Source organism: Cinclus cinclus, chromosome Z (genome assembly GCF_963662255.1).
Source record: "Cinclus cinclus chromosome Z, bCinCin1.1, whole genome shotgun sequence".
In the NCBI taxonomy this organism is placed as follows: domain Eukaryota; kingdom Metazoa; phylum Chordata; class Aves; order Passeriformes; family Cinclidae; genus Cinclus; species Cinclus cinclus.
In genome coordinates, this window is record NC_085084.1 from 41,618,847 (window position 1) to 41,645,603 (window position 26,757).

A 26,757-nucleotide genomic window follows, 5' to 3' on the forward strand; every position below is an offset into this window, starting at 1 on the left:
AATAATGAGCAGCAGGGTTTCTGGGGAGAATATTTGTGTCCATTCTGAAAGCTGGGCAACAGTTAAATTGACTTGAATCTTTAAATCATGTAAAGTCCTGAACTAACTGTTTTGCCATTTATAGATGGCATTCTTGACATAGAAGACTTGAAGTTTTATTTGCCTTGTAACCTGTGAATATTCTACAGACATGGGTGGTTGTTTACAAAGTAGGATGAATCTGGAAGGATGCTAGTAATTAATGCTGGTAAGATCTGTAGGGGTTAAAAAATAATGAAAGCAATTGATTATTATTTTAATTGTGAAATAGTGCCATTCAAATTATTTACAGTGCTTCACTAGTCTTCATTAATCTTTCTGTCATAGGTAACTTAAGATATTATTAGATTCATCATTTACATATAGATTCTGACAAGATCATATACAAATAAAAATTCATGTAAAATTTTAAAGCTCCGTATTTGTTTGCTGTATTAGGGAACTAAATAGAGTATCAGTTTTTAGAATAATGTATGCAGATATTTTTCAAGTGCATGATTCAGATCACAAATGTTTAATTGCTTTGTCATTTTAATTGAGGCTGTTACCTGAACTACATGATTCTTTTCTTCTCTGCTCTTTAAAACAATATCAAAAGCAAGGAATCAATTTACTGTGCTGTCAGAAATTTTGTTATTTTATTAATGATGAAGTTCTCCAGTATACCAATGAAATATATCTATGAAGTTATTACAAGATGTTAGAGGGATGTAATCTTGTGAATAATTAAATTAGATTGAGTACTGGAATGAGGAAAATACACAGGAAAGAGATTAGCTCTGCATTGAAATAGATTGTTTACCAATGTGTATACTTCATCTGCAAGTTTATGTATTTCCTGTCACCTGAGGGTGAAATTATTTTTACTTTATCCATACTCTATAATTCCATAACATCAGTTTTATTTTAAGTTAGTAAATCCTCGTTTCTCTCTACTGTTATTTTCTTTTTACATTTTAAGATACAATCATAATTTGAAAAGTGACTGGTAAAAATGGAAAAGCTATTAATTTGCACATATCCATTATTTTACATATGAACAGCTTTCCAAATAAAATGAGATGAGGTTATCCATGGAGAAATGTTTTATATGTGTTCACTGCTCATTCACCTTAGCCGGATGGATTCCTTTCAACTCAGGCAATGATAGGCCTCAAAGTGTTTTGTATTACAGACTTTGCCCTGAAAAGGAGGAAGTATTTGGGTTGCCTGGGCATAAGACTCAAGCAATTTATGTGATTGTGCCTAACAGGGAGTAGAATTTGTCTTACCCTAAAAGCTAATTGGTAGAAAATACAGGGTAAACTTATTTTAATCATTAACATCACAGGATTAAATTATGCAGATATTGGTTTTATGGAATGAAAAACCTACTTTTGTTATATTTTCTGGATTAATTTCTCACTTCTCCCAAGCTGGGGAGATCCTTTATTTTTTGAATGTTAGCACATGTTTCTTAATATGCTTATTATCATGCTCAAGATAATAATTATCAAGAGCTGTTCTTTATATGTTTAATTTGTGCTATTCTTTGAGAGAGATATATAAGTGAGTTTCTTGGTCAAAAAGAAAAATGGCTTGAAACCATGAGTGTGAGTATTTTTCTGATAAATTAAAAATATTATAGCTACATTGTATTAAATAACTTGTTTTTAGGCTCAGCCATGGGTACCTTGAGGATGTAATAGCTAAATCAGAAATGCAGAAAATCTGAGCAGGGTTTACCTGAGCAATTAGTAATGTCCTCTTCAAAGTCTACACAAAGATCTCCAAAAGAACAAGCAAGGGAAAGGCAAGTTTATCAGTAGTCTGACTAAAAAAGTATTAGCACAGTTTCTTACTGTTTTAGAAGGTTTTGAATTACACACCATCCGATGCAACTTTATGGGAATTGACAGTTGTTAATAGTAGTAGTGCAGTCAACTGCTAGTAAGACTACCTGTCACCAGTGAGTGTTTTCAGTTGCTCAGAGAATCACTGGCCAAGGTATTGTCAAAAGCGGGTTAGTATAGAAGTTAAAGTATGACAGAGTTCATTGAAAAGATTCACTCTACTACTTAGTAGATGATTGAAACACACTTTAAAAAGGAAAAGTAGGACTAAAAATAAATTAATCTAAAACTTAATCTAAAATTATTTTTGTGGATGCTGGGGATGGGAAGAGATTAAGGGTGAGAAAGGATAAGGATAAAAAAGAATGAGGGACACCCTCTCATTGAATCACAAGGTTAAGAATCAGCCCTCTTGCCACTCTTAGCCCCAGACTTGGCCAACAGTTTAGGCCTAAAGAGGTAAACAGCACTTAATATCACTCAATCAGTAGCGTAATTTAACAAATTGAACAAAAGAGTCTATAGAATTTACTGTGAGCACAAGAAGTTCAGTGAAGTGCTCAGGTCAGATGCCTCTGCACCTTCTCAACAGGCAAAGGGTTGAGACTTGAGGAGTGGGGTAGTAGCTCAGGCCCTGTCAACAGCATTTGACATTGGTCCTCTGAGTATCACAAACTTAAGTGTTCAGTGGCTCAGAGAGGTCCCACTCAAAAGGAGGTACTGGTCATAGCCCACTGCAGTCAAGGAGTTTACAGGGTTGCAAGAGAACTGGCTTTAGTCATAGTAATTTTCCATCCTGTCCACAATTCAGGTCTGTACCTTTGAAAGTTCAATAACAGAAATATTGTTCCACTTAGGTTGGTATTTGGGCACAGTTCATTTAAAAACAGGAACTTGTTAGACAGGACAAGTTCCTGGGAGCAGACTGTGTTTCTGGTAAGTTCAAGGGGGTGAGCCCAGGTGTTCTTTGTCAAGACAGAGGCCTGACAAGTATTTCTGAGATCATAATGCAGCCCAAGGTGGGAAGGGACAAAGGGGATGCACCGCCACACAACTCATACATGTTACAAATCAATTTAACACAGAGGAGCTAAGAAAACTAGGTTACTGTGAGTAAAACGGATGAATGCAGAAAGGTTCAAAATATACTCCAAAACTTGATTAAAACCAAAGGAGGTTAGATGTTGGTGACAAAAAAACCTGTTGTTATATTTTATATAATAGTAGATGAGGCAAAGGGAAAGAAAAAGAAAGATGTAGAAAAAGATCAGGCAAGGGAACAGGGAGAGGGACAGGGCTTAGGTAGAAACATACCATGCTTCCAAGGGTCCCTACAACATCTTGTGGCTTCCCTCCATCTGGTCTTCTTTGTGTTGAGGGTCCTCTGCACCCCAAAAAGTGTAGAATCCAATGGATTAATATACATTTGGGCCAGGAGGGAATGCCTTAGACAGGGCAAGTTTGACACTGTCCCCTGCAACACCTTGGATCTGTTGCATCATGTTACAGTGCCCTGGTGCAGGATCTGGGGGTGCCTTGTGGGTGAACTTTTGATGGGCCATGACACCTCTTCTGCTGTCATCCAGGTGGATGTCCTGTAGATGTGGCTTTCCCGGGTGAGGAGGTGACTGTAACTGGGCAGGCCTGCACAGCAGAGTATTGGCATTCAGTGTGCCTGTCACCAGAGGCTTTTTTACCACACACAAAAAACCCCTCCTTCCTACTCCCACTCTTTAGTGTGAGTGTCTGTTAGAACCTGTCAAGCTGATAGCCCTGGGGCTGTGGTCTCCCTCCTGCGAATGTATTCTTTTTATCCCAGCCCAGAATTGAGTCCCTTTATCTTGTCTCCATCAACTTGCAGTCCAGGGCCTCAGTCAGGAAGCTCATTCAGGTTCTGATGGTCTTCCATGCATCTTTTGTTATGAAGGTTTGCTCTAATAGGCAAAAGTCTTTCATAAAGATGCTTAAGCCATAACTATAATATTTCAGTCTCTGACAGTATGACATACTGATTCCTCATCATAGTCCTGCATCAGAGACAAATCTGTGAGTTACAGAGGTTGCCAGGGTGGAGTGAGCAATATATCCTGAAAGCCAGTAGAGGATAATATATTCATTTCCACATTGTTTTATTGATAATTTGTAGCACTTCTAGATGATCTTACGTAAATACTGATCATTGTACTTCATTTTTTTTCTCTTTTCAACAGGGAGAAAAAAAATCTGCCATTTACTCCTATTCTGGCATCTGTTAATCGTCTTGTTTGTTACCACCTGGGAACAGTAGCAAAGGGGTCTTTCATTATCACACTAGTGAAGATACCACGAATGATTCTCATGTATATTCACACACAACTCAAAGGAAAGGTAAGAGAAACTGATTTAATTTTCTTGCTAAAACTCAAGGCCTGATATGTTTGCCTGTTTATTTAGTCCGTGTGGGAGGTAGGAAGTCTTGTTTTGGAATAGATCAGGGGTAAGAAGAAACTTTTTACTGTGATGGTGGTTTGGTACTCAAACAGGTTACCCAGAGTAGTTGGGGTATCCCTGGAGGTGTTCTGGGTCATGTTGGATGAGGTTTTGAGCAACCTTGTCTAGTGAAAGTTGTCCCTGCCTGTGGTGTCAGGAGTTCCTACCAACCCAAACCATCCTATTGTTCTAGGAATATTTAGACTTTACAGGACCATGAGACTGATACAGATTGCTTAAATTAGCAGGCTGAATATCAGTTACTGAAACACAAGGGAATATTGCTTCCATAAAATCTCTTCATCTATGTTTTCCCACATTCTGTGCTTTTCTAGGAAAATGCTTGTGCTCGCTGTATGCTTAAAGCCTGCATTTGCTGCCTTTGGTGTCTAGAAAAGTGCCTGACATATTTAAATCAGGTAAGATTTTCCATATTTAACTTTTATGTAAGGGCTGACACTAGCATATTGGGCTGACACTAGCATATATATTCCCAGAGTGCAGTCTCGTGCTAACACAATATATTGTACTTTTGAACTGAACTTGAATGACAGTATTTCAGTCTTGTCTCCATTACTGAAATTACACTGCAAAACACTGTGCTGGCCTTTGGAATATAAACAAGAACTGACAAGTAGCCCATATTCATTTTTGTGAACATGGTTTCTCAACTTTATAACCATGTGTTTATTGGTTGGAGACATTCCTCCTTATGTCTACTCACTCAAACTACATCTGAGTTTCAGACTATTTTTGCTAAGAGAGAACTAAGCTTTTCTATGTGTAATGTTTAAGATTCTCACTGTGTAAAAACTATTCAAAACATCAAATTGTCATACCATCTACAAAGGGAAAAAAGATTGCAAAATGTGACACACTAGCTGATCCTTGTAAAAGACCCCTTGGAAAAGTGGATATATGGGCTATAAATATCACATAAATAAATATCAGCTACATAAATATCTTGTATATAATATCTCTTTTACTGCTGTTATTTTTTTTGCTTGTGGAAATGTAGAAAATAAAATCCTAAGAAAGCATTTTAAACACCCAATATAGTCCTTGAAAACTTCTCACTGACCTTGAATACAGTCAAGTATTTATAAATTATCTTGGTTGACTTGTATGATACTTTTATATTTCCAGATTGTTTTTAACTATTTAATTTCTGTAGTATGCTACTGTGTACCTCTCCTGCGGAGAAATTGCAAATTCTGTTTAATGAGGTTTTTTTTAACAAACTTGTTACTGCATAAATTATGAGCAAGAAAGGAGAAGAGTAGTAATTCTTTACCTCATACAATCTTCTGTCATCTGGTTCATATTGCTTGATTCAACAACTCTCATGGGAAGTTTTGTTCATTAAAATCACATGATGAATGTGTCTTACTCAGAAGCTGTATCTTCCCCCTCACCTTCCCCACCCTCCATCTGAAATAACTGATCATTCTATGAATAAATCTTCAATCTCCTTTTCTCAGAATGCGTATACAGCCACAGCTATCAACAGCACCAATTTCTGCACCTCAGCAAAGGATGCCTTTGTTATCCTAGTGGAAAACGCATTGCGAGTGGCTGCCATAAACACAGTTGGGGATTTTATGCTGTTTCTAGGAAAGGTATGTGTGCTGCATACAGCTGTTACAGACCTATGTAGAAGCAATCTTTCTTTAGCATTGGCTTGTACCCTAATTCAAAATGCCTTAAAAATCCTGTTTCTTAGTATGCACTTTATTGCATCTAGCTGCATCATATTAGGAAGGGACCATCCAGGATAGGGAGCATAAACACATGATCCACTTATATTTAGTAAAAGTGACTAGGGAGGAATAGCTGTAGTTTATGACACTTTTTGCATTATTTTTTTAGGGAGTCAAGAGAAAAGTTATTAGAAAGTATAAGGTTTGGATTTTGTGGTTAAGACATAGAATTGTAAGGAAAGGAAGCTTTTCTTTTAAATTCTGTTTAGTATGGGCTCTTTAGGTTTATGTTGAAAATTTGACACATTATTGATTACATTTTATGATTAGAAAAATGTTCAAGTGACAGAAATGTTCAAATTAACAGCGCACATAAAAATTAGTCTCAGGTGAAATAATGCTACATTATCAGCATCTCCTCTACCAGTTCAATGTGGTGTTTTCATAAAAGCTGACCTACTTTATGATTGTCTTTAGCTGCAGTTTGTAATAATACGCTCAGAAATGTTCAAAAAATCAAGTGGCAACACCAATTTAGTCTTTTCATTTTTGCCAAAACCAGACTGGTACCCAGTGGAATATCTGTTAGGGCCTCATACATAGTGTAGTTCTTTGGAGACCATTACATGAAGTGCCTCATGCGAATTCTGATCTACCTTCTCTCCTGTATGCCAAGGAAATAGATATTAAACAAGCTTGGAAGTTGTTTCCACTACCAAAATGTCAAACATACCATTCTCCTAATGCCTAACTTCTCCCTACTCCCCAAATAAAAAAATACACCTGCACATTAGTTAGTTAATGCATTGCATCTGGTTGTAGGATTTATATAATTGACAGGATAAAGTTCTTTTTTACAGGAATGTTCTGTAACACTAGAATGATGACAACAGAATATAAATGTAATTTTCTCTGAAGAATACTCTTCATGCTGAAGGATATGTAACAATTAACTTGAACCTGCTGAAAAATGAATTAAATGTCATTTATTCTCAGGGACGTGGAGGTAGAGATCTTGGTTACCTACCATCTGTAACCTCTTTTCTAACCCTGGCAGACCAAACAAAAAATACCAACAGACTAAACTAAAAATATCAAAAGGCTTCTGCCATTAGAGTTGTCTACCATTTTCTTCTTCAGGTCCTGATTGTCTGCAGCACAGGTTTGGCCGGCATTATGTTGCTGAATTACCAACGAGATTACACCATCTGGGTACTGCCACTCATCATTGTCTGCCTCTTTGCATTCCTGGTTGCTCACTGCTTCCTTTCCATTTATGAAATGGTTGTTGATGTCCTTTTCTTATGTTTTGCCATCGATACAAAATACAATGATGGGAGCCCTGGCAAGGAATTCTACATGGATAAAGTTCTCATGGTAAGTTTCCCCTTATTCTCAAAGTCTAAGGATCTGGTTCCATAAAATAGGTATTTTGACAATGGAATAAATGGAATAACTGAGTTTAATATGGGGGGGGTTGTTTGTTTGTTTGTTTGTTTGTTTGTTTTGTTTTAAACCTTGACATCTTGTTTATGGCTTGATCAGGAAATATTGTCATCTGATAGGCATCAAATAAGTAACAGTGCATCCTTCCCATGGTATTGGCTTCTATTTGCTAGCTGTCAGATGAGCAGTGATCTTGCAGAATCATACTCTTGGATATCGTGTCTTGTAAATAACACAGTGCAGCATAGAAAGAAAACAAGGGGAGAAAACTTGTTTCTCATACTTTCTCAAGAAGGACCTCTCATTGGATATGAGAGAGAAAAAATATCAGAGTGTTCTACCTCATGCATAGATAGTGACCATAGTGGAATTTTCATATAGACATCAACCAAAATTTGACTCTGTCACACATAGAAATACCAGGCTTTATGTTCTGTCCTGCAGCCTACATGCTTTGTCAAGGCCTTTTGTAAAGCAAATTAATGTTGTCCATTTTTATTCCATGTTATTATCTGTTCACTATAACTAGACACCAAGACATAAAAATTCTGCTTCTCAAGTCCCTCACTTTGTTGTTGTGTACGTAGTTTCTTGACAGTGTTTTTAAGTGGCAGGTGTAGAATATGTCTCTGTAAAATGTACCCTCATATGTATGCTAGAGGAAGATTCTCATGACTTCTTAGCATATTATTTTTATTATTGTGGGAAAACCATGCCAAGAATTTAGTGCTAATTTTTTTGTAAACCCCTACAGAATCTGGAGTATATAATAAATAAATCAGCCACTGGTTAGCTGCTTTTTAATAGAGTAAGAGTAAAATGCAGCAAGTTCTTTCAGAAGGAAAGCACTGATAAATTGGAAAAGAATTGTGAGTTTCTTTAGTCAGCAGTCAATATCACAAGACCCCAACAGCTAAAGTTTACTGACATTTTCTGCAGAATTCTTGCCTTTAAGAGAAAAAAAAAATGCTTAAAATCTTTGTAGCACATTTTCTAATCTTCATGAAAAGGAGATTGTGATGTGGTGAAAATGTAAGAGGTTGCATTGAGGACAGGGAAATCAGCCAAAGCTTGCAAGTAATTATCTCCACGTCCTTTTGTTTAATGGAGTTCTAACATTATACACAGGATACAAGGCAAAAAGTGAGATTCTGATTTGTTTGGGTTTTTTGTTGTTCTGTGGGTTTTTTTATTTGGTTTTGGCTAGTGGCTTTTTTCGGGGGGAGGGGGGGGTTTGTTGTTTTGTGTTTTTTTGAAAACCAGCCTTTTACCTTCTTTCTCCGTAAAGAGAGCATTACATGGTAAATGTGAAAGTTGACTTGTGTGTAAGAGAACACAAGGCGAACATCTGTCTGGCTTCCAAAATTAAGTGGGGGAGACCTTTGTGGTTATTTGGCAGGCTTTTTTGATACTTTGTGGTCAAGTTTAAGCAAGAGGAGTGGGAGATGCAAATTGCCTAGATATTTTGAGTAGTTACTTCTTGAAGTTCTGTCTTGAGATTTAATGTTTGGAGTCTGCTCTATGAAAGCTCTTGTCTTTTAATTACTGTTTTTCAGGAGTTTGTGGAGAATAGTAGGAAATCTATGAAAGAAGCTGGCCGGGGAGGTGGAGCTGAGGGCAGAGAGCTAAAACCAATGGTAGGTGCAGATGAGGAGGTGGCGCTCCTCCAAGAGTTTCACTTTTACTTCTTCTCCCTCTTTGTCTTTACTGACTGCACTTCCTCAGGAGAAGTTTTTGTTCTCTGTATCACTCAAGATGTTCTGCTTTTTCTGTTTGTGAGCTTGCCTATCACCTGGATGGCAGAGTTTTTGTCACAGCTGAGACCATCTCCTGTAAAAGTAAGATGAAAGGAACTGTCTTGTATGAAACAAATGCAGTATCATTTCATTAGGATTAGAGGTGCATGCCATGTGCTATATGCAGTCAGCCCCAATTGCTGAATAGTCTAAAAATAAGATGTCTCTGAGATTCACTGGGCTTTTCTCAGACCTGAGATGAACAATTTTTGCTCATCTTACATTCACTGCAAAAGCCTGAAATGAAGAACACTACTGCGAACATCCATTGTTGCAAAGTAGAACCAGGTATTTAAAGCCCTCACCAAATTATCTTACACAGTGCCAAGGAATTGGATACAGTGATTCCTTTCAACCTGCTCAAATGACATTTCTCCCAGTTGTTTGTTTTATTGCCAACTACTTATGTTGCTTGTCTCTTGTGTGCTCTTTCCATCTCACACTGTCAGATGCACAGACAGTGAACAATGCATCATTTATGCTTCTGCAGCCTGTTTTACTTATGGTGTGCCTGTTAGGAAGGCATTGCATGTCTGCGTAGCCTGGAATAAGAACACTATACATGGTACAGATAACAGATAGGAGGATAAGTTTGGAAGGTGGAGAACAGAGGGCATATAATGGAAAGCCAGGCTGGGCAAGGTATGATTTGTCATCCTACATTATGACTTTTTCAAATAGAATATTTTTCCATCATCACTTTCTCAGAGTGTTTGGGGTCTTATTCATTTCTGTACCATGGGGATAATTTTTTAACCAAATGGAATCTAAATAAGTTTATGTTAAAGAAGAATATCCTTTTTCAACAATGTTTGTGAAGCCATGTTGCATGAGCATTTTTTGACTAAGCTGGAATGGGTTCCTGCTATAGACTGGATAGATGTGTAGCTTTGCGTGTTTTGCTATTTCATTATGGCATACCAATTTCTAGATTTGCTTATGCCTAAATGCTGCTGTGTTTATACATATAAAAAACTAATTCTATGTTCATTTACTGTTTTCTTCTGGAAGTAATTCTAGCCGGTCAAGCAGACATTAATGTTGTGATTTTCAGAGCGAGCTAATTTGCTATGAATGTAAATGTGCCATGAAAATGATTGAGAACTGGGTGTGCAAACTCTCTAGTCATATGCACAAAAAATTCAGTTCAAAATTTCATGTTAAACTCTATTTCAAATAATTGGTTTACCTTAAGTGGTTTTTCACTGCGCTGTTGTCAGAGCTGGCACAGATTGCTACTTACACTTTAGTACTTGACTGCTTAAAACCTGGATGTTAAAAAACTTCATTCACCCCCAACCCTTGTAAAATTGCAAGCTAAGTACTTGCAAACCAAGGGTGGTCTTATTCTTAGAGGAATTTTTTTCTAAGCTCTTAGCCTGGTAGTGGCTGAAAGTCCTCATAGGATGGCTGGAGAAGATGCTGAGCACTTGAGGCTCAGAGTGGAAGTCACCTGCTGAATTACTCCCAATTCTGCTGCTCATGTGATTGTCTTGTTTGGAACTGTTTGGGCCTTGTGGTTTTCCATTTTTGGGCATTCAGCTCCAGTTGATTTGATTTTGAAATACTAGGATCTCATGTCCTGATGATGATGGGACACAGTAGTTAAATTTCTGATACCTTTCCCCAAAGTACTGATAGAGGGCCTCAGTTATATCTAGAATATGTTCATTCATGAATCTATTATGTAACAGTAGTGCCCATAGTACCAAAATTGCATGTCTGAAAATAAGATCAATATTACTTTTTTCTCTTATTTTAAAAACAGTCTTTACTGATTTGCTTCCGTTTCCTTGAAATACAGATATTTCTTAGATACAACAATTATTTCTTAAAGTGAAATGCCCTAAGTGCAGTTGTATAAGTAGATATTAGTGGCAGAGATGAGGAAATATTTTAAGTAGTTTTGTTCTTGCATCAGGGCACAACAGTAAAAAAACCCCACCTTTTCATGCTTCTTTCTTTATGACTTCCAGTGACCCATTTGACTCAGTTTCTCCTTGTCCTTTGGCATCTGTCTAAGACTGTACTATATGACTTTGTTTTCTAGGCCTCTGGAGCAAGTTCATCTTGAAACTAGCCAGCCATATTGGAACCCATTGACATTCCAAAACAGTATATATATACATATATACATGCATACATATATATATATATATATAAAAATAAACAGCCAAAATCAGAGAAAAGGAACAGGGATTTAAAACTTTTTTTAACAATTATTTTTGTGAAACATGTACTCTTTTCATACGGGTGGCTTTTACAAGCAGCTTTATCATTGTTCCATTTCTTAAACTATTTGTTGTGGTCATGGAAATGTTGATTCTTATCTGCTTGATATTTTAAAATCTGGAGGAAGTATCATTGTAAAGATAATCTGAAATCATGACTGGGTTTAGAGACAGATTTCCCATGACACTGCTAATCTGCTGAGCGTTTTACTTGTTTAATTTCTTTTAAATTTGCATTAAATTCAGGACAGTGACATGTACAGAAAACCTTAAAATCAAGAAAAGTCTCAAATTTATTTTTTCAAGAGGTGGTTTCAGCAAAATTTCGTTCAGCTCAAATGTGTTTGTAAGCAGTTATTTTACTTTACAGCCCTGGCAGGGCACAGTTTTGTTTACCAGTATCAAATATCACAATAACCAACTCCTCAGGTATTTAGGTGTGTGGGAGCCCTTGCATCTCCTATTAAACAGAACCTACAAAATGGGGACAGATAATTTTTATATGCAATTGACTTCCTGCTTACCCAACTTTTACCCCTCATACCCATTGCCCTCTATCCTCCCCTTGAGTTCAGTAGCTCCTTCACACTTCAGCAGTGTTCCTTTGAAAGGTATGGATTCTTGATACGGGCAAGTGAAATAACAGATTGTTAAAGCTCAGTCTTAGCCATACTCATGATTAATTCATGACTAGATACAAAGATGCTGAGGATGGGAAGAGAAATGAATTGTACTACTGTACATTAAAAAGTACTGTATGATTCATTTCATTTAATGAGAGAGTTCTGGGAGATAGAAAGGATCATTCCTTGCCTGTTGTTTGATCCATATTTGTACATACTGTAGTGGGTGGCTAAAGCCAGAAAGGGCAGAGAAACATTCCTTTGGAAGTGTAGCTGCCAGGATAGTTATCTGAAGTTATTAAATAATGACAAGAGAACATGCTTTTTTATTATTATTAGATACATAAATATGTTTTCAGTCTGGAAGCTCACCAGATATGAATGCTAATATTCAATTATTCAGCATAGTGAAATGGTAAATGCTTAACTGTATTTGCTGAGAATTAATGATCTGTCTATGCTATATATTCCTTTTGTTAACATTTTTTTAAGAAAACTATTTTTGTTATTGTAAAGTTAATATTTCAGAGCAGAATTTTTAAACTTATTGCACTAAATACAAGCTGTCTACAAATAATGATGCCTCAATGGTTCAATCACTCCATTCCAGAAAATCTTTTAAAAGAGTAAGAGCCTTTCTACAGAAGCTTTATGATGGAGTATAGAGGTATGTCTAGGTAAAGACATGCACAACTTGTGTAATCAAGGTTTAGTAAGCAATTAACTGTGCTTCCTTTCAGACTATCAGACTTCTAAATTGCTGCTGAAGGTTTAAAAAATTGTGTAATATCATTTAGCTAACTAGTGCTCTTATGTTTTTGGCAATAGTAAATCATTTCACTTTTGCTTCCAGAAGTCATTTGATAACTTAGATTTGTTACTTTTTTTCTTTCTGTAAGTGAGTTAAAACAATTTACACTTCATATCACAGATCCCAAACTATTTTAAAGGTACAGAAATAAAGATACATTTAGAAAGGATAGCTGTTCAGGAGGCAAAGAGAATTATCCAGTCCTGGAAGCACTTACTCGTTTAAGTGAACCTGTAACTGCTAGCATCAGGAGGGTCCTCTTAAGTATGGAAATTGTAATGTACGCATCTGTGTAAGTTCTGATTGGACTCGAGCTTCAGCCTAGGGATTTAAACTGGAGCACAGATGAGGCCTCTCAGTGCAATGTAGAGGTCAAACTTGTCCAGAAGAAGTGCTGGAGCAGCCTTACTTTTGTGGAGATGACACATTCCTGCAGTACCAGTGTCTAAGACAGCAGTGGTACTCAACACTGGTATTTGTGTAGATAAGAGGGGTTTGGCACCACAAATTTAAAAACTGGCTTAGATGAATCCTAGAAGCTGATTTTCAAGGCTAAAAGGCTTATCAAGTACCCAGTTGCTTCCAGAAAATCTAGTTTTCATCTTGTTTGAACGTTATTGGAAGTGCTTAATGAAAGAAGCCTTGTGTTCTGCTCATTTTGATAAAAAAATTTTGCCAAGACTGGTTCCACAAGTTTGTGTTCTCCACTCATTGGGAAGTCCTGAGTGGGAATTATTCTCTGTAATTGCAACTAGGACTGCAGTTGGTAACAAATTTTGTATTTTTGTATGACTTGACTGTGCACCATTTTTATAGCAGTTTAACCTGTCTTAAAAAAAATTGTTTATTTACATGATGTTTAAAAGATACAGGCAACAGTTTTCTATGGGTAGTTGTAATGTTTAAGTGAGAAATCTATATCATTACAAATTTCTTAATAAAAATGTGTGCACCATTCTTGAGTGTATATCCAGCATGCAGAGCTTTTCAGTCCTGCCAAAAAGGCATTCCATCCACACACAGGCTTTCCAGTGGCCCTTTAAAGCTTTTGAATGTCTTCTGAAATTCATTTGTAACCAAACTACAAACTGCCCTCTTCCAGCTCTGTCTTGTGCACAGAGATAAGCAGAAGGCAGAACTCTGAAAAGACAACTTTTCAGGACAAATTTAGACTGCTTTCCTCTCCTACTGGGGATAGTGGAGTAGGAGGACATTTTGGCATGTAAATCCCGAACATAATTTTTGGCAGTAGTGGTGCTGGGGTCTGCCAGCTGTGATGTATTAAATACTTTTTTGACTGTTGGTTATTAAAGCCAGTGTATGGTCTACTTTGTGGGAAGCAGTCTAGACTAAGTAGAGAGTGATGCTGCACTGCGAATAACAATGCAGGAGGAGCAAATGAGACAGATAAAACAGAGAAATCATCTCCTCAGAAGGTCCATTGAATTCAGTAGCGCTCAAAGACTGAAGATTTAGGCTGGACAGTTTTGATTTAGAAACAATCACTGGGATTACTCCTTCCCAGCATTTGGTTTCTGCATCATAGCCTCTGACCAGTTAGGTTTCAAACAGAAAAAGAACATACCATTCCTTAAATTGTTAATTGTTTTCCACGTTATATTTTCTGTTTGGAAGTTGAACAGCACCATGTCATCTTTACTGCTTCTTCAAAACAAAGACTTATTTTTTGTTGTTGTTCTTTTGGGTCTCATTTCCATATTGCTCTGAGTAAAAGAGTGGTAAGTTGCAGTGTCAGCTCCCGTTTGTCCCTTGGTATTACCATATTCCCTTTTACCTTCCCAAGGCAATGAGTCAGGATATCATCTGGGCTGAATGAGAGGGAGAGTAAGTGCTAAGGTAAACTTCTGAGGCAGGATTTTTTTTTGACTGGTATTAGTCCATCACTGAGGTTAGAAGTGCAATCAATCACTTCTAGAGTTTCACTGCTGCTCCACAACTAGATTTAACACAGAGTATGGCCAGTTTAAATTTGCATCTTCGGCTTTCCAGTAGCTTCCAGCTGCCAGAACCAAGACAGCTTCTAAATGTGGCCTTAGATTGGCATAGTAAATTAATAATTTTCTGTATTGGGAAAGTGTGTCCTAGAAGGGAGAACTAACCGTGGAAAATGCAGTTAAATGTTGTGATGGGTTGACCATGACTGTCACATACACTGCTACTTGGTTGCTTGCTCAGTCCTTGCAGCAGAGTTGGAGAGAGCAGTGAAAGGACAAAAACATTAATATAAGTGCAGTTCATTAAGCAAATAAGGGAGGGAAAAAAAAAAAGCAAAGCAATCATTTACCAGCAGAACAATGCCCAGCCAATCTCCAACCAGCAGCAGCTTTGGAACCACACCCAGTTTGATTGCTGAGTGTTACGTTATATGGTGTGGAATAGTTCTTTAGTCTGTTTGGGTCAGCTGTCCTGGCTGTGTGCTCTCCCATTCTTTTGCCCAACCCCAAATGACTGCTGGGGTGGTAGAGTGGCAAACAGAGAAGCCCTTGACCCTGTGCAAGCACTGATCAGCAGCAGGTAAAGCTTTGTGTTAGCAACACTGTTTTGGTTGCAGATCTAAAACACAGCACCTTGCAGGTTGCTGAGAAGAAAATTAACTCCATCCAGCCTAACCCAGTACACAGGCCCACTTACCCAATAATTGGTCCAAGACTTGCTCCCTGCATTTCTGTACAGCATCTTCTCAGGGTGGTTACTTCTTTCTGAAAGGGCTTTTTTTGCAGCAGGCAATTAGCCTGCTCCACAGTGCTCCCTTTCACAGAGGGAGCAGGGGATGTTAGCTCTTACTCTTTCAGCACATAATGGGGATATAAAGCAAAAACGAGCCCTTTCTGTATCAGTGTTCTGGCAATTGAGCAGCCAGTGTTGGAGACAATATACTTAATGTGCCCTCAGGGCATGCACTTTAGTGGTTTGCTCTGAGTGGTTATGATGTATTCTATGAATGTATGTTATAGAGTCAGAATAAAATGCATGTAGCAGACATATCACCATCTTGTGAGCATTTAGTTCAGAGTGCATATTACATGCTATATTGAATATGGCACAGTCATCTTAAGAAACAGTCTTAAGATTTATAAGTAGATACTTGACAGCATTCCTGTTTTTTAAATCATGGCTTGGCCTGTGCAGATACCTTTTATTAAATCTAAATATCACTAGCCCATTGATTCTTAAACAGCTTGTGTCACATTATCAACACAGACATTCTATTTCATCTTTGTGAGAAAGACAAAACAACAAGAAAGCAACCCTCATGTTTCTCAAGACAAAACCCAACAGGCTTATTTGAAGCATTTCTTGCACTCAGCTTCTCTGTTGGGATGATGAAAGTTTACTCTAAGTATTTCATTTTAAAATGCTCTTCCAACTGTTTCATCTCTGCTGTTATTTCCATCATGTAACAAGATTATCAAGACTAGTAAATCTATATTTCTTGTGTTCTTTAGCAAATACTGTTCTCAAGGTGGTTTTTTTCTTTTATATTTGAAGAGATGAGAGAAAAGATGAAACTTGTCTCTTGTAATGTGGGTCATGTATAAAAGGCAAAATTTCTGGTCTGGGATGGAACTGTGATGAGTCTTACAATCTGATACAATCAAGCCAAAGCTCCTCAAAGACCAGGATTATGAAAATATTTCTAAGGAGAATTGGTATAATGAATTGATCTGAAAATACCTACTTGGAGGCTAAACTATCTGGCATTCATTTGACAGACATCTGTTAAAATGGAACTAGCAGAAAACAGCAAATTCCCATCAGATTCTACTCCCCTGTCTCACTGAGGTCAAATCATCATACTTGAATGTGATGATCAGAATTTGGTGTTTTAAGCATTTAGTATTTTCTACAGAAACATAGGACTCCCCTTAGAACAAAAGTTCCAAAAATTCTGAGTAAAACTACCAGCTGACTTTAACAGAATTAGCCAAATTTTGGTAATGTTAAAGACAGCTATGGCCTCTCTAAGTATGTGATATATAAGTAGATACCTAACAGCATTCCTGTTTTATGCTGGCAGCATAGGTGGCTACCATTCCTCGAGCATACCACCTCTCCTCTCTGGCTTGAGTGGGAAGAGGGGCAGCTTACTTCAAAAAGGTTTGGTGATATTAGGAGGCTGACTAGTTATGAAACCCACCACAAGTTGTGCACTAACTGGAGTTCCTCCTGTAATCATTTTTTTTAACTCTCAAATACCATGTGTCCTCCATGTTAGTATTAGTTGGGTCCCTCCCTGCTGCTCAGATTGAAATGGGAGAATACCTCTCATTTGAAAAACAGTACCACTGACAATTTCATAGTGTCTCCTAGGGGAGTGAGGGAAGAGAAAACCAAAAGGCGATTTTGTTTCTAATGTAGGCCAGAAAGCAGCTGCCAGAAGTTAGGTGAAGCCATGGAGAGCAGATAGAAAATATTCTGCAGGATCTTCACAGTAGTTAAGAAAATTCACATTCCAGTTCAGACATCTCACAGCAACATCTTCCATGTCCCACTTTAATTTTACTCTGGAGCTGTTTAGAGCAAAATTAAGGTGGAACAACTATAGAAAATAATTATTTCTGTATAGTGAATTGTGTTGCTAATTACAGAAACTACCCTAAGGAAAAAGGGAAATCTTCTGAACAGATTTTAAAGGCTTGACAGTACTTGCATTGTCACAGTCCATCAAGCTTCATCTGGAAAGAAATTTTTCATCTTCCTTTACTCATACTTCTAACAGGGCAATCAAACCCCTGGACTGGCTTAGTGATTTATATTGAATCAAGATCAACTAACAAGTGCTCCTTTTTCCAGTGGAATGCCACCTCCTTTGAAAATGGGAAAAGTAAATGTGACACTGTTCATTGTTGTCTTGAGAACTTAAACTATTTTATACTGCAAGCTGTGAATGCAGGAAAAGAAATTAACAGTGCTGATCTAATCTTAGATTTTCTGTGTAAACTGACATTGTGCCAGGATACTGATGCAAAACTGTATTTTAGTCTAAGAAATGTATAGATTTTTTAATGTATCAAAATAAAGTTTTCCTTTTAAGTAAGAAAGAAATTTCTGTATCTTCCGTGTGGTGTGTGTAAGCCATGCTCTTACTAGCAATACAATCTCATGTTCCTGAGAAGCAAGCCAAATTTTTGCTGAAATTTTACTTTGTTCTGTGCCTGCTCTTCAGCTGGATAGCTGCAGTAACACCAGATATGTTGGCCTGGTACCAAGAAAAGCATTCTGATGCTAATGTTTTCTGATGGGTGCATGAATGAGGTTTGGTAGAGCAAAGGCAGGATATTTTTGCTGTCTTTGTTCTCACTGATCCTCAATGATCCTCTCTCTCACTGATCCTCTCACATCTGCTCCTCAGCTTCTCTCCAGGGTTTTGGAAACTACCCCTTTAGGCTAACAGTTTTACCCATCACCATATTCATCAGCCTCTCTGATAGGCTACAGGGTCTGCTGAAGGTCAGTCACATACAGAAACATTTGGAAAGTTCTTCTCTGTGACAGGTGAGTTTGTGGTCACACATGCAGAAGAGTCCTTGCTCATACCCAGGAAGCAGGACGAACTCCCAGGGCTCATAAGGCTGTCTGGAGCATGCTGGCTCATAAGATGCTTTGCTTTACCAGGACAGCTGCGGGACAATGAACAGTAGGGAGGCATGAAGGAGATCTTGTTATGCATTATGAGCCATGCAAGCTGCATGTCCCAGCACAGCACCTCTTGTGGCACCATTTCATTATTCTTCAAGGACCTGTATACACTCCCCATTCTGCACAGCTGTTCTAACACCTTGGATGTCTAAAGATGGATGGTGAGTAGAAACAATAACAGAGGCACATACAGTCACAAAGATTTCTTCCTCTCTATCCCATAGGCGCAGCATATTTCTGTTTTGCTGCCATTTTTTTATACTAATGCACTAATGCAGTAACAAGCCAAGCTGAACCATGTCTTCTATTGTTCTTTACTGCAAACCACTTGAGCATGTATTGTGTGAAGTATGTATTTGCATAAGATGGTTTACTTTATCTGGAAACTGCTGCTACTTCTGAAACAGAGACTGATGCTGTTGTGGCTAATCAGTCAAAACCATCAGGAGAAAAAGGACCGGACAGCCCATCAGGCAGGACCACTGCACACAGGCAGGGTCCATGCTGTGGACCCAAAGTGTTCTGCTGCATGTCAGTGTTCTGCAGGTCCACTGAAGGTATATCCCCTTGGCTTGGAGTGTCTATTTCATGGTTTATTAACAGTGAAGCTGTATGGTTAGATGGGTTTAGTTGCACAAAACTAAAAGATCAAAAGACGCTCCAGAGATACCCTTCATCAGTAGATGTTTTAGGGGCAGGAGCCATGAAACATACAGGTTGTGGAAACCCTGTCTGGTTTCCACTGTGTTTCACCTGTGTCAGAACTGTAGAACAGGAGCTTTTTAGGTTTCTTTTGCCTCTGTAGCAGTCAGGAACTGAAGCACTGTCTGCAGAGATCAATGCTCTGAAACAAGAGTTTCATGACTTCAAGAGGGAAAAAAAAAAACAAGCACCTAAAGGTGGGCTGCAGAAGGCTAGTGAGAGAAGCATATGCAGGGAGAATAGAATGGGACATGGGATTTGGAAGGAAAATTTCAGGTTACTTTGATGGAGTGTGGAGGAAATCCCTGTTCTGGAGACAGAGGACTGGAGCTGCAAAAGCAGGATTTTTCCTTTGACCCCACAGCAGCTCCCACTGCCAAGATACTCTTCATGCAGTGGGCACATACCTCTGGCCACTTAGCCTTGGGACTCAGCCTCTGGCATTGGCAATTGCAGAACAGCACAGGTAGATGCCTTCTCAGTTCCCCATTCCCTGAAAATCCCTGCTGTCCCACTGGACATGAAGGACCAGTCTCCTTGCTAGCAACACAGCACACATCCTTGGCTGCTGAAGGAGTTCTCCTTCCTTGTGTAGAAGATGGGACCCTCTATGCATTTAGTGTGCAGCAAACAGGCCTTCTCTGAGCCAGGGAGCCCAGCTGGAGTCTGCATGGCTCCTTCCCTCCACCGTGGGCCACTGACCCCGTTTTAATAGCTGGTATTTAGATGTTTAATGAAGATTACCTAGTGCCCAGGGAGCAATTATTTAGAATTTCTGATTGCTATTTAAATTATGAATGTGTGAAATGGATGTAGCTTGCACTCCTGCACACAGAAAACCTGAAAAGACTTTTTCTGACACCTACTGCCATAATCTTCATCTAGTGCTTATTCTTGTTTACCTTAGATACACTAAAGATGAAGTGGAACAAAATACAGCACCAGAGCAGATTTTCTGAGACCTTTACCAGGGCAGTCAAAGCTAGAAATGAAGCCTATGGCAGAAGCAATGGAATCGTTGTATCTCACTATCTCAGGTGACAGTAATAAAGTGGGAGACAAATGGGTGAGCAGGTATTTCACACTGCAGTCCTCTGGAGAAGAAATCACAGACCTGAGCCCTGTGCCCTAGAAAAAAAAAATATCTGCCACAGTCCCAGAAATAGTGATGTCTTCCATTTTTAGTTACTTTTCTGATAGATCTTACTTGTATTCTAGTTTTAAATATTAAGTCCTGAATACAAACTGTGGGTAAAAAATATTTGCTAGGCATTGGCAATGCTAGATGGAGCAGGATAGTCTGGCCACTTCTCCTGATTGCAGTACCAGCCATGTCCCCCCATCTTTGCTTCCAGGTAGGAGAGGGATGGCTCAAAGATTTGGACACCTGCCTGTGGCCAACACACTGCTCCACCAAAGACCTCCTCTGTTGCCTGGGACTCACCACTTTGTCTATGTTCCTCCCTTTCCGCAAAGATGGGGATGCCATGAAGGCTGAGTACATTAAAGTTCAGTCAGTACTCAGATACTGCAGGAGGACAGATGAATGAAATAGGGGCAGGTAAGGCTATGTATGAAACTGGGATCTAAAAATGCTTCTGCAGCTGCAAAAGGCAGTTGGGTGGAATTTGCCTCCTATGCAAGAGAAATGATACAGACATGAACACCTCAGACTCATTCCTCTTCTGATAGTTAAAATACCTGAGAACTCAATGATCTCTAGAAAATCCCCTCCTCAGGATCCCAGTCCTTTAGTGGGTCTTGGTAGTTCACTGCCTGCTTTCTGCAAGGAGAAAAATTCACTTGTTGGAAGGCGTGCTGCGTGTCTTTCAAATCTCTCAAAATTGTACTGCCCCTAGTAACAGCAACAAACCTAACTTTAGTACCTAATGTTGAACAGTGCTGAATGAAGTAGAGGGATTTCAAAGCATGAGTTTGCTGCCTGTTTTGAAAGGTTGGGTAGGAGGTCTGCAGAGGAGTTCTTCCTTCTTACAGGCACAGAATCCCTACTGTCTCCAGGCAAGAAGCATCACAGCTTGGTTTTGAAAGCTGTGGTGTTGTATCTGTGCATTATGGGACAACAAAAGGATGAGAAAACCTCAGAAAGGTCTGTATTGCATTGCAGCAGGAGACCAGCCTGCCGGAAGAGCATGTGAGGTTCATGCTGTTTATGATGAAGATGAAGTTTGACAGCTTTATAAAAATGTAATTTATTCACCCAAAAAAACCAGCATAAGCGCTTGCAGGTCTGAATTTCCCAGAAGATGAACAGCTTGAAAAGCTATTAGGCTTCTTAAAGAAATAATAAGGAATCAAAGCCTGGATGGAGAGTGTAGGAGAGCTATACACAAACCTGAATTTCTGTTCACTTCATTGTATACATGGGCCAGGGCCCCCCCACCTTTCCGTAATCACCATCTGAACTTACTTTAAGAATAGCACATGACAAAGCATGTAAAAAGCGCACACTGAAGTTTTGAGCCATGGGGGCAAACAAACTCTTGTTTGAAATAAGCTAAATATTTGATATGCGGCTACAAACTGGGGTTGGGCTCCAGAAGGGCTCCAGCCATGACACAGTAAATGAAGTGGGGGGAAGGAGGGAATGGTCTGGTGACCTGCCAAGCCAGAGGCATGACTTGAATTGGGGTAAGTTCCAGCAAGGGCAAAATCTTGTTTGTTGTCCAGGCTGCTATGGAGCAGCCTTGTGTTTGTACCTTGTAGCTGTGCCCACTCCCACTGAGGTCCTGCAGGTCCTGCAGGTCCAGCTAAACATTTCTGGAGGGATCAGGCTAGAAAAGCAGTAAGTAGGGAAAAGGCAAGGGAAAAGCTAATACAGAAAGCGCAATAAATAGTAAATGAGGTGCCAGAGCTCAGAGACCCTCCTTAGAAGTGGGCTGCTGGAAAGCTCAGAAGGGATCCAAGGGCATTATCTGTGCCATATTTTCAGGAGGGTTGGCAGTGGAGTGTTTCTTTTACAGGGTCTTTGTGCTTGCCTTTACCAATTACCACTGCTCTAATAAACTGCTACTGGAAAAAAAAATGCTTTGTCTAAAAGTATTCACTTTTGGAGGTGTTTTGAAAAGTCATATAAAGACAAATGAGCCCTTGCCCTCTCATTGGATTTGGAGAGACCCTCCCTTGAGTGTTTTATTTTTGCAAGGGGAAAAAACTGTCCTTGCTGCCTGTTCTGGTATTAAAAATGTTAAGAAGGTCCAGTAAGAAATGATGCAGTGCTGCAGGCCAAGACACAGAGCACTTTGGTGTGATTGTAGTAGCACATCAGGCACAGGGTACTGGGTATGTCTCATATGTCCACACATACCAATGGTGTGCTTGTGGTGGTGAAAGCTATTAAAAATTATTAGCACTTCACACTGAAGTAGTCTACTCTTTGGAAAAAAAAAAAAGAGCAGCTGCTCCTGAGTCAAAGGGTTTAATTTTTTTGTATCACAAAACCTAGAGAAACACAAAATTTTTGTTTTCACTCTTCTGGATGAGTCCTGCCAACTCATTCAGCCTAAGGGCAGAGCACAGTACAAGGCATAGGCAGCATCATAAGCCTAAAGAGCAATAGCTTAATCTGCTATTCTGTTGCTTCCTTTGCAGTCACAATAATGAAATCCAGGGGGAATTAAAAGTATACTGGCTGCAGAGCCCATCAGCCAACTATTGTAATGTGGCTGTGAAATACAGAGCCACAGACTAGCAAGCACAATTAGCTAATAAGATTGGTGCTCCATCATAACCCCATTTTAAACAGGCTGCTGATAGAGTAATTTTGACACTGAAACAGCATCACAGGAAATGCATATTCACTGAAAGTCACTGTGCCTTTTATTAAGCAACACTACACAGAAGCCAGCAACTGATTTTCACTGGGGGGTGTCAGCAGGAGCAATTTCTCTGCTCAGACCCATGCTGATGAGAAAATGGTCCATGTCCCCTTCCCCCAAGCAGAGCCATGGTTACATGCCAGGTGTGAAGGTTTTAGGCTGCCCAAAACTTCCCTCACAGGCCTCATCTGGGAGAAACACCATGGCTGTTCAGCAGCACACTGGCTCGCCATACCCTCTGGAAATAGCTCAGCTCAACTCAGTGTGTGTTGAGCCATTTTTATTCCTGTGGGGCACTGAGCATGTCCTTACCCCTGTGCATGAAGATTAGGAGACCAAACAGTCCATGCCTGACTGAGTGAGCTCCTAGAAAATAGAGGTAGCTTGGGCTGCTAGACCTCACCAGTAGCTCAGAGCTGATTAGGGAACATAATGTAATGCCCTTTAATGCCCTGACAATGTACAACTGCTTCCCATAGCATGCATGGATGCACACCACTCTCTGGGTTTGGCAGCTCCCCAGCAATGGTGCTCTCTCTCACAGTCCCAACTGGAGACTGAGTGCAGTTCTCTGAAAGGAAAAGGTAACATTTCTTCTCCTCTAGTTTTCCCTGTAAGACCAAACTGCTCTTTTTTATATCTAATCTAAGTTTTTCAAAAACCAGAAAAGGGCAGTTAATCTCCTTGGAGCTCATGATATGAGATCTTTCACCACAAAAATAACCACAGTGCAATGCAGTCTCCAGTCTCCAAAGGCACCTCTTGGGCCAGCTCCAGCTCTGGAAAGCATTGTTCTGAGATGAGATGTGGTGCTGCAGCTGGGTGGTGTGATTTCCAGTGACCCTTCCTGAGACCTGTTCACCCTGTGCCCCCTCTGCCTTCTGAGCCTTTCCCAAGGGTAGACTCACAATGACCCAGGACTGTTGTGAGCTTTGCTAGCCTCTTGCCTAAAGGACTGTTGCCAGTTTGATGACCTTCTGGCACCTTTGTGCCTCTCCTCCCTCCTCCTCCAAGGCAGGGCTGACTTATGTCAGTATTTGTTCCCCCCACAGCCTGTGGTGCACACACCTCACATGATTTCTGTACTGGACACAGCCAGCCTATGAGTGCTGCTGGAAGTGTGAACAGAAGAAGCTCGTCTTCCAACTGGCCCAGCCTGGAGTCAGGAGATGGTGCACAAAGCACTGGCATTGGCAGTACCTGACCTCCCCCAGCTCCTGTCTTTGCATCCTCCTGCTGGTGGTGATGCACCAGAGGTTATTGCTCTCCAGAAGAAAATTAGCATAAAATTAGCCTTTGGGGCAAAGGTGATCTGCTGCCTCTGAGTTTCAGTTACGGTAAGTGTAGGACAGGATTAGAACACCCTTTCATGCTCTCCAGCTTCTTATGCTTAAGGAGAGCTATGGTTCATCAACCCCAAGTGCTGCAGGTTTTTTTTTTTTTTCATGCTGTGAATTTTCTTTTGCTGTGCTGCCAGAATTCACTGCAAGATCTGAGAAGTTAGAGGGTCAGATCCTTCATCCATTACTGCTCCCTGAAGTGGCCACACAAATTTATGCAACATTGCCTTCAAAGAAGTGCAGAAATGTGACTTTCAACCCTTTTATAACTCTCTTTTTTTTCCTTGAGGATCACATCCCTGGATCACCTTTTTTACCTCACCTCAATCACTGCAATCTTATTTTTTTCTGTTCTTTGAAAAGACAGTTGATCTTCATGCCACACACAAAACTCATCCTGTGCTTCTGCTGTTCACATGTTCAGCCAGTTCCCTTTTACCTGTTTACCCTAAACCCCTTCTCTTCACTCACCCAAGCATTGCCCAGCTGTGCCTCCATTCAGTTCTCTGCTGTTCTCTGTGATTTTCCAAAGCTGAGCGTTTGGTCCCAAGCCTTGAGTTCCATGTATAATCTACACCTCTCCCTCACCCAGACCTTGCCTCCATGATTCTTCCAACTCTCCTGGAACCTGAGGTGTCTCACAGTCATGGTTGTGCTCTGACTCTTGTTTCTGCCGTCTGGGACAAAGTTCTCCATCTTTTCCTCTCTCTCTCGCTGTTCTATTTCAACTAGATGTCACATTTTAGTGCCTTAGTTTAAACGTCCTCAAGAGCAGAAAATAGAAGCTATATGCATTCTGCAGCTCTGGCTTGCCCCAGTAACTTCAGTGAAAGTAGGTAAATGGACAGAGCTTCCAGCCTCAGTCCTGCCTTTTACAGAATCAATGGCCATGTAGTTCTGCTGCTATTTTAAACTTTGATTCCCTTGCTTTGTCTGTAATGCAAGCAACAAGACACAGATATGTTGCTACCTGCTTGCATGTGCATCCTACAGTTACTCTGTCTGTGTAGGTGTAGTGGTTGGCAAACCAGGGGTTTGATTCCAACGTAAAATGTAAAGGTGGAATTTCAACTGCACTTGACTCTGCCTCCACACTTACTTGCACTACAAGCAGAGTGGAGAGCAGATATGAACGGTCAAGTATTTTTAACCATGTCACCCTAAAATTACTTGAACAGGGACCCAAAGGACATACACATGGTGTGTTTTAGTTGATTCTTCAAGAAGTATTTAAGTGGAATTTCTAATTGCAGGGTCCCTTGTTGGCGCAAGCAACAAACCCATAAATGCAATGTCTATATTTCATGGAAATGAGATACAATAGATAGATAGGTTCAGATCTAAAAAACCTAAAGCCTTGCTTAGAATGTGTTTTGTCTTGGGTCCACTTATAATTGAAACACTATGATTTATTTGACATGCTTACTTTGAGAAGACATGAGAAAGTTAGGCACCCCACACTGGCTCCAGTAACTTGGGGAGATTGGCATTGGTTTCTGCTGGATTTCACTGAACTTTTCAAATGAAAACCAAGAGCACCCTAGGTGACTAGTGCTTTCAGTACATGACATTTTAAAATTAGAATTTTCTTCAGTTAGTACATTAGCAGAGCAAAGTGCCACATAGTCCTTGTGGAGAGCCATGGGCCTGCCACAGCTCCACCCATAGCCTTGCCCTGGAGGGATGTCCCTTGAATGGGATGTCCCTTGAGTGGGCTGTGATTAGCTTATCTCAACACTCCTGTAAAGATGCTCCTTAGGTTGGCACACCTTTTCTTATCATGGTGAGTTATCCCTGAACAAATTCTGTTATCTCACCATGCCCTAGTACCCATGTTAAACCTTTGTAACCCATTGGTCTTACCCCCTTGGTACCACCCTTGCTCTCCCCCATAAAAACCCCAGTATTTCCCCAGTTCAGGAGGGAGCAGTTGTTCCTGGCTCCCTTCACAGAGCTGCTGGATAATAAAGGACTCTCTGTGGAATTTGCCATGCGATGGTTCCCATCTCTCTCTCCCTGAGTTGGCCTGGGATAGCCTCACAAGCAGAGCTGGAACTGCTGAGCTGAAATCACTGATCAGAGCTGATCACTTGTGGCCATGGCCACTGCTTGCTGAGGCTTATCCGGCAGCTGGGAGACCAGCCAGAAGACCCCCTAGAAGGCAGCTCTGTGTGAGACTCTTGCTTTCTGTGAAGGTTGGTGGCTTCCTGGGTCTGGAGCATCAGATCTCCACGAACCCCCTAGCAGCCTTCAGTTCCCCGCTTGTCCTTC

General features: G+C 39.9%; 1 protein-coding gene across 1 annotated transcript in view; it reads left to right on the plus strand.

The window, feature by feature from the left end:
• The window catches only part of SLC44A1 (solute carrier family 44 member 1), a 62,910-nt gene extending 51,547 nt beyond the window's left edge, over positions 1–11,363 (plus strand). Inside the window, exons 11-16 of the mRNA XM_062513936.1 lie at positions 4,082–4,238; positions 4,676–4,759; positions 5,822–5,959; positions 7,181–7,417; positions 9,043–9,123; positions 11,333–11,363. Of these exons, the coding sequence (XP_062369920.1) occupies positions 4,082–4,238; positions 4,676–4,759; positions 5,822–5,959; positions 7,181–7,417; positions 9,043–9,123; positions 11,333–11,356 (721 nt within the window). The 3' untranslated portion in view covers positions 11,357–11,363. The remainder of the gene's footprint in view (positions 1–4,081; positions 4,239–4,675; positions 4,760–5,821; positions 5,960–7,180; positions 7,418–9,042; positions 9,124–11,332) is intronic.
• The last annotated feature ends 15,394 nt before the right edge of the window (positions 11,364–26,757 follow it).